The 7,779-nt window shown below is 56.4% G+C and overlaps 1 protein-coding gene across 2 annotated transcripts; it reads left to right on the top strand.

Annotated features, from left to right (window-relative positions):
* The first annotated feature begins 89 nt into the window (after positions 1 to 89).
* On the top strand, positions 90 to 7,715 carry RNASEH1 (ribonuclease H1). Of its 2 annotated transcripts, XM_006910213.2 has the most exons (8): positions 93 to 303; positions 580 to 695; positions 2,628 to 2,789; positions 4,423 to 4,522; positions 5,378 to 5,432; positions 5,791 to 5,875; positions 6,428 to 6,552; positions 7,426 to 7,715. In XM_006910213.2, the coding sequence occupies exons 1-8, from the start codon at positions 176 to 178 to the stop codon at positions 7,510 to 7,512; spliced, it is 858 nt and encodes a 285-aa protein (XP_006910275.1). In that variant the 5' UTR covers positions 93 to 175; the 3' UTR covers positions 7,513 to 7,715. The 2 variants fall into 2 exon arrangements, with proteins under 2 accessions (XP_015443725.1, XP_006910275.1); XM_015588239.2 differs by lacking the exon at positions 7,426 to 7,715 and having other exon boundaries at positions 90 to 303; positions 5,992 to 6,462.
* Positions 7,716 to 7,779: the final 64 nt, after the last annotated feature.

Below are 7,779 nucleotides of genomic sequence, written 5' to 3'. Positions count from 1 at the left end.
CGCCTCTTCTCAGGCCCCGCCTCTGCTCCGTAGGCCCCGCCCCTGGGCCCGCCCGGCCCTAGACCCCGCCCCCAGGACGTGTGTCAACTGCCCGCGCCGCTGCCGGAAGTTGGGTCGGCGTGATGGCGGCGCGAAGCTGGGAGTGCGGGCGCGCGGCGGTGCCGGGGAGGCAACTATGACCAGGCTTCTGGGCGTGGCGCGCAGAGTCGCTCTGGCCGCCGTGCGCCGTGGCTGCGGTTGCGGCGCGCTCGGCATGTTCTACGCCGTGAGGAGGGGCCGCAGGGCCGGAGTCTTCCTGACCTGGTGAGAGAGCCGCGCCTCTCCGGGCGAGGGAATGGGGTGCTTTTCAAGGGCCCCGAAGTGCCGGTGTGCTGTGAGTTTGGGGAAAGCCAGTGTGACATGGGGCGAAGGGTTGGGCATGCAAGGTGAAACTGCAGACGGTGGGCGCGACCCTCGGCTCCCGGAGCCGACAGCCCCGCGGTTTGCACACGATTCCCAGCCCGTGAGAAGAATCGCGTAAAAGAGGGGAAGGAAAAGCGAGGAGGAGGAGGAAGCAAGTGACGCGGCTCTCTTTTCCAGGAGCGAGTGTAGAGCGCAGGTGGACCGCTTTCCTGCCGCCAGATTTAAGAAGTTTGCCACGGAAGAGGAAGCCTGGGCCTTTGTCAGAAACTCCGGGAGCCCTGGCGGGGCAGAAGGTAGCGGCCACTCACATCGCCGTGACCTTTTAACCCACTTAGAGCCTTCTGCAGCCCAGATGTCACTTGCTCTGTGTACCTATCTGATAAGCAGGTGGAAAAGATACTATGTTTCCATGTTTGCATTTTCAGGTTAGCGCCAGGCGGAAAGCGATTTAGCTGAGCGGTCCCCTCCCGGAGCAGTGTCAGACACCGGCCGACTCAGCTCTCCTCTTTTATTCAGTGTTTCCCTCTACTTAACTCCATCTTTTAAAAAGGACTTGCTTTTTTCCCCCTGAGCAGCAGGTCTCAGCGGTGGGCTGACAATGCTCCGCGAACCACGCCGTGAGCAGACGCGCTGCCGTCCAGGCTCGCCGTTCCCTCTGCAGGGCACAGGTTTAGCGTGACTCTGAAGGGCCCTGGGGTTTTCGGAATGGGCAGTGAGCGCTGGCTTCTGCTGAAAGTCACCGCCGCAGCAGCCCCCAGCAAGAGAGTCCGCCTGTCCTCGAAGCTTTAGGGCCGGGCACTGACTTCTCCTGGCCACAAAAATCCCAGGTGGCTTATTCTTCCCAATGAGGCTGTTCGATCTACACTGAAAATCTGGTGTTCTGTGCAGCCGCCTTCGTGAAGTATCTTAGCTGGGCCTGGGTGACCGCTGCGGCTGCCCCCTCAGCACGTGCCGCTCCATGTGCACTTTCCTGTCACGGAGACGGCGTCTTTCCCTGAACCTCACGGGCCAGCCTCGCCAGCCCCCTGCTTTCCGTCTGCAGCCTCCTCACCTCTCAGCCTGCGTGGGGCGGAGGGAGTTGGGGCAACTCCAGGTGAGGCTTTGGCCGGAGGGAATGTCGTGCCGGTTTGGTCCTCTGTCCGAGCACTAAAGCCTCCTCCGCATTGGCCATCAGGCCGTGTCGCTTCCTCGTCACACGTGTGCTCGCGGGGCCAGCACTTTCCACTTCCTGCAAGGCCTTTTCCTTCCTAGTCACAGCTCGGCCGTTTGGCACGAGGGGCCTAGCTGTCGGCCTGTCTCGGCTTTCGACGTGCCTTCCGCACCGGGCTGGACCGTTTTTAGCTTTTGATCAAAGTGAGGAACGCGCGACTCTTCCTTCCCCTTGGACACTTGGAGCTGCAGCTGACGTCAGGGTGCTGGGTGAGGTGGCCGTTTTGGAGTGGCAGTTAGTCGCTCCCTCCGTGCCCTCTCCCCACTCCGGAGAACGATGGCGGAGGAAGAGCTGCTTGCCAGCTCCTCGGCCGAGGCGGTGAGGCAGTTAGCTGCCCGCATCCCCAGGAGAGCTCACGTTGAAAGTGCTTCGTCACGTCTTAGTCTGGTTTCTGCTTCAGCTACCGCAGTGACGTTTGAGTCAGGGCGAGACTGCTGCCCCCTTGTAAGCTGACAGAGCGTGTGGGACCCCTCAGGTGACCTCATCCCCCGGCCGGGCTGCTGAGGGCAGGCTCTGCCCTGGCCCTGGAGGGGGACAGTCCCCAGTTCCTGTCGCGTCCACTTCCCTGGGCGTCTTAACTTCCCAGAGGTTCTCGCCTTGGCACCCGTGTGGTCGGAGTGTCTGGGGCGGGGAGGACGGCGCATTGAACTCGGACACCCGGATTTTCTGGTCCTTGTTTCTGGGGAAGAGCCCGTCAGATTTCCAAACCGCCTACGATCCCCAAAGGGCTCGGAACCCTTGGTGTCTCTACTGTTTACATGGAAACCAGGTTTCTTTGTAACAAACTTTTGTCTTAACGTCGCATTCATCAAGCTTTTCGTGGAGAATTGAGAGCCCTTTCACAGGACATCGAAGTCGGAGACGGCGTGAGCTGCCTCAGGCCATTCCTTCCTACAGGGCCCCGCGCACAGGGCGTTTGGGTCTGATTCGGTGATGTGAAATAACCGACTTTCTGGATTCTTCATTTCCCACTGGGTTCACTGTTCCTGGCTTCTGAGCAGACTCTGTCTTTCAGGGCAGAAAGATGAACCTGTGCAGGAATCGGAAGCGAAGGCCAGCAAGCGCCTCCGCGAGCCCCCAGCCGACGGAGACGAGGACTCGGAGCCGTGCGCGAAGCTCGCGAAACCGCGCGCGGGGCCGGCGCCTGCCGTTGGCAAGGACACATTCTCGTATATGGGTATGTCTTGGGTTTTTAAATTTTTAATACATAATGGAACTGTGTGTAAAACTTTTCTCACTTTTTTAAATGCGGGAATTTGAGCTGATAGTTAACATCCTCGTTCTTGTCTGAATAGGCATCTTATTTAAAAATCTAAGGCTATTATTTTATAATTGATAAAATGGTGCAGAATTATTAAAACTTTGGACGGTCGTAGGAAAACCTTCCGATAAGCTGACATGGGAGACACATCTTGAAACAGTGGTGTCCCCTGCGTGCACAGCATCGCGGGTCCCTAAGACAGGGAAGGCACAGCCTGCAGCGTCTCCTGGTGAGCGGGCCTGGGCCACGCTCCTGCTTCCGACCGGTGGGCACCCGCGTCTCCACCCCGTCCGGTGGGTCTTCGCCAGCTCGTTACCCCCTCCTCTCCTGAGGAGCAAGGTGGTGAACGTCCCCCGCCTTAGCTCCAGGAGCCACTTGCTTATGTTCGGTGACTTGCAGTATAAGTCTCTTTTGTCTTTTACATGTATAAAATAATGTAAGAATAAGTATCATTTTTTTACATAAATCAGTGTATTCGTAGGTTCCATGTTTTCTCCTGAAAAGAACCGTTTTGTAATTCAGTCAGGGGAAACCAATAGAAAATGTCTTGTCAGGCTGTGTCAGAACCGTGTGAGTCATTTTTGCAGTTACGTTAAAAACCCCCAAAGTCCTCAATTTGGTTTTTACCAATAGTAATCGAAACACACATCTGTGGACTAGTTGGGAGGTGAGCCCTTCCCATGTACTGAGCTGCTTGGAGCCCAGTGGCACCTGACGTGGTGCCTGGCACACGATAGGAGCTGGAGGTCGAGCAGAATCCAGTGACGAGGAGGGAGGTTTGCAGTTATGCTGGCAGCGTCGGGCCCGTGGAACCAAGGACGCTTGGCCAGCAGCCGCCCGGCCCGGCCCGCTGGGAGCCCGCCCCCGCCCTCCACCACCCTGCCCTGCCCTTTGCCTCTGCCACGCTTTCGACAAACGCCTCACATGCGTGCAGCCTCTTTACAGCCACCTACCCCTCTGACGCCCACCAACCTAACTTCTCCCCCTGTGTCACTGAGAGTGTCCTGCTGGTCGTCAGCGGCCGGACACTGGCCTCGTATCAGTCCTTTGCTACTCGGCTCTTTACAGCCGTATGTCGATCAAACCCTCTGTCTTGATGGAAAGGAGAAAAGACGGGGGAACCACAGTTTACTGGTGGTAAATCCACTAAGGAAAAAACGAGAGCAGTGTTCGTCAGAGCACTTGACCTCCTGTCGTGCCGAGGCACCGCCTGTCTGGAAGGACGGCTCCTGGGAGAAGCGTGAGGACGGGGACAGTGGTGTTGCTCTCTGACCCCTGCAGCGGGCGAGGAGCAGCAGCCCCCCCTCCCCCGGCACCGGGTTCTGGGTTTATGGAGTGGGGCCACCACCACTGACGCGCCTGGGCTCCAGGCGGAGAGGGTGCAGTGCCCCCGTGCGGGACGCGACCGTGACTTTTAGACAGAAACTTCCACTGAATTGTAAAGGACCCTCCCAGCTTGAGCTGCTGCGTCTGCCTTGGCAGATTTTCAGGTGAATTTCAGAGTCCGTGCTGTCGGACCAGTGGCACTCAGCACGCTCCTGTCTTACAGGGGAACATGCCATCGTCTACACTGACGGCTGCTGCTCCAGGAACGGGCGGCACAGGGCGCGGGCGGGCATCGGCGTTTACTGGGGCCCCGGCCATCCTCTGTAAGTACACACGGAAAGCTGAGTCGTGGAGCTTCGAGTTTGGTTTGGTTTCGTTTGTTTGTTTTTAAATTTATGGTGAGAGCTTCAGATTTTACTGAGTCATAGTCCAAAACTTGTGAAAGGGTGAGGCAGGATCTGCATCCTGTCGCTTTGATGAACGGCTTTGGCCGGGCACAGCAGGACAAGCTTTGGTTCCCGTGGCCAGCAACAGCCTGTTCTCCGGAACATAAAACATCCTAGCGTGGCTCTCCTGTCCTTGTGGCTTGTCGAGTCTCTGTGTCTCACTGATTTTGCACCAATGTGACCTAACTGCCCCCGAAAAAGAGTCACGTTGGTTTTGGCAAGGATGCCGGGAGGGCGGGGGCGGTCACAGGACGCAGAAGCCATCATATCACACGACTCTCCCGAAGATGTGAGAGCTTCCGGGCGATCCCCTGTTCGTCACAGGCACAGAGCCACGGTGACATGCATGTGATCATTCAGACACACCTGGCCCTGGACCTGAGAGCTGGGGCTGCAGCTCCATGTGGGACAGGAGGCGTGCCCGGCCCTGGCCTGTCCTTGGGGTCTGCATCACCGCGGTGGTGCGAGGCGTGCTCGGTGGGGACCACCCGTTGGTGGCGTTTCTCTGGAGCTCTGTGGCGCCGGCCCTGGGCCCACGCCATGTGTGTCGGGTCCAGGCACACGCTTCCCCCTGCTTCTCAGCGGGGCGCAGCCCGGACGGCTGCTGTTACGTGGCGCTCTCACGTTTCAGACAGAAGCGTGTGCCAGCCTGGTACCTCTTAGGAGCCTTAAAGAGTCGCTTTGAGAATTAGCTTTGTAATTTTATTTTCTTCTGTACTATTTCTAAACCAGAAACATAAGCGTTAGACTCCCCGGGCGACAAACCAACCAGAGAGCAGAAATTCATGTAAGTTATCAGACGTGTTTTTCCTCTGAAATTGTAAGGTTATCATTCTTTGGTGTTGACTATGAACTTATTAATGAACTTTTACTATCTGTGTGTAAGATATTCAGAATGCAGGAGAAACTTAGTCGGAGGCTAGTGACAACTCTGAAGGATGGGAATTTTCCAGAAAAACAATGAAGCTTATTTCAGATGGGTGTCCAAACAGAATCGTGCGTGCTGCGTTATTCCCCGTAGACTGCAGCCTTTGCAGTTTGCACAGACAAGGGAGGGTCGTGTACACTGCGAAGTGATTCTGAACAGCAGTGGCGTTGGTAGTCAAGCGACTCCTGCAGCGTGACGACGGGCTTGTCTCTTCCAGGCGGCCTGCAAAGCCATCGAGCAGGCCAGGGCGCAGCGCATCAGCAAGCTGGCTCTGTACACCGACAGCATGTTCACCATCAACGGTAGCCCGCCACGTTTTGCTTCTAGTGTTTCTCTAGTAGATTTGCAGGGAAACGGCTGTTTCCTTCCCCAGTCGGGTGGGACCCTCATGTAAATAGGGATACGTTTGGTTTGTCAGGTACAAGGGACAGGGTGTGGATTCAGGGTTCCGAGCCTGCTGTTCCGGTATTTGCCACGTCGATATTTCTTTGCCAGGCACCAGAGACATGGCAGTAAGGTAGATATGTCCCTGCTCCATGGCACTCCAAGTCTAAGTGTCCCAATGGCCTTAGCAGTACCATGTGTAGGAGCGCAGGGAGGGATGCTGAAGTCTGGGAAGGCTTCCTGGAGGAGGTGACATCTTGGCCTGGGAGCTAGGTCAAGTACAGATGAGAGCAAAGGGACCAGACAAGGCCTGCTCTGGGTCTGTGCCAGAAGCCCAAGCACGGCCCAGGGAAGGGAATGAGATGTCCGGACTGCCACCAGAATACAAGACGGAGGGAGTGAGCGGGACGTCCAGGGAGGAGAGACCGGGGCATCCGAGACTAACCAGTGTGTGAGGGCGTTTCTCCCAGGTATCACTAACTGGGTTGAAGGGTGGAAGAAAAACGGATGGCGGACGAGCACGGGGAAGGAGGTGATCAACAAGGAGGACTTCGCGGAGCTGGAGAGGCTCACCCAGGGCATGGACATTCAGTGGGTGAGCATCACGGCCCCAGGCCACAGGTCCGGTGATCTGGAGGGATGCACGGTCTGTAAGCGACTTAGCGACCTAGGTTAGAGCGACAGTTTCCACGTCACTCACATCTACAGTGTATGAGAGCACGTGTGTCATTTTCATCGTGTGTAAGTAATGCTGCTTTATTTAACAAGGGGCACTGTGCACAGGACACACTGCCCGGTGTGCCTGCGGTGTCCTCGCCCGGACACGCCACTGCGAAAGTGACACGGGAAGGTCAACCTGCTTATAACCTCAACAAAACTATTTATAACGTATTTCGTTAAAGTTGTGCGATGAGACCTTAGTAACAGGATTGTTTTTCCTTGATGCAAGTATTTTTCCTATAATAGATCATTTTTGCTAAAATTACTTTTTTAACAATACAGAAGTAAGCCACACCCGCTTTTTACCAGCCCTGGCTCCCCCAGCCCAGGACTGCTGGGGCGGTCTGCAAACCTGACGCCTAAGCTTGGCCTTGCAGCCTCGTAAGTGTGCACAGTGGTTGAGCAAGCACGGCGCTTCTCTTTAACGGCATCTGCACACTAGTGTGTGTGCACGTGTGAGTGTCGGATGCACGTCCGTCCGTCCATTCGTGCACACGTGTGCTTTGCCCGGAAAGCCCACCACAGCCCATCACTAAGTGGAGGAAAGCAATGCAAACTGTGGGGTCCGACTTGGGGAGAGTCTGACGGAGTCAGGTGTCCCGGCCTCGGGGCCTGAGGAGCAGGCCTCGTGGGGTTAGGACCGCTGAGGGGAGGGCCGTGAGGGGCACCTCCTCTGCCCGGCCTGTCTCGGTAGTGGGCTTTCATTTTAACCATGAGGATATAAAAATGGAACAAATCTCTTTGACAGATGCACATTCCGGGTCATTCGGGATTTGTAGGCAACGAAGAAGCCGACAGGTTAGCACGGTTAGGAGCGAGGCAGCCCGAGGCCTGAGCAGAGCCGTCGTCATGCACGGAGGACCCGGGGCCAGCGGCTGTTCCGTGCTGGTGGGGAGGACGAACGTACAGGGACCGTCGCAGGAGATGGGAGACACCCTTTCAAGCTAAATCAGAAAGGCGAGGTGGCATCTGGGATGCCACGTGATAGAACTGCGTACATGTGTAATAAACTCGATGTCCTCTGAGAGTTGAAGATTGCGTGAGGTTTTGGCATTACGCTTTATTGCTTTGATACTGTTCTCATTAGTTTTATCACAGGCTG

The sequence above is a fragment of the Pteropus alecto genome, unplaced genomic scaffold, assembly GCF_000325575.1.
Source record: "Pteropus alecto unplaced genomic scaffold, ASM32557v1 scaffold61, whole genome shotgun sequence".
Taxonomy (NCBI): domain Eukaryota; kingdom Metazoa; phylum Chordata; class Mammalia; order Chiroptera; family Pteropodidae; genus Pteropus; species Pteropus alecto.
This window is presented reverse-complemented; position numbering and strand designations above follow the sequence as displayed.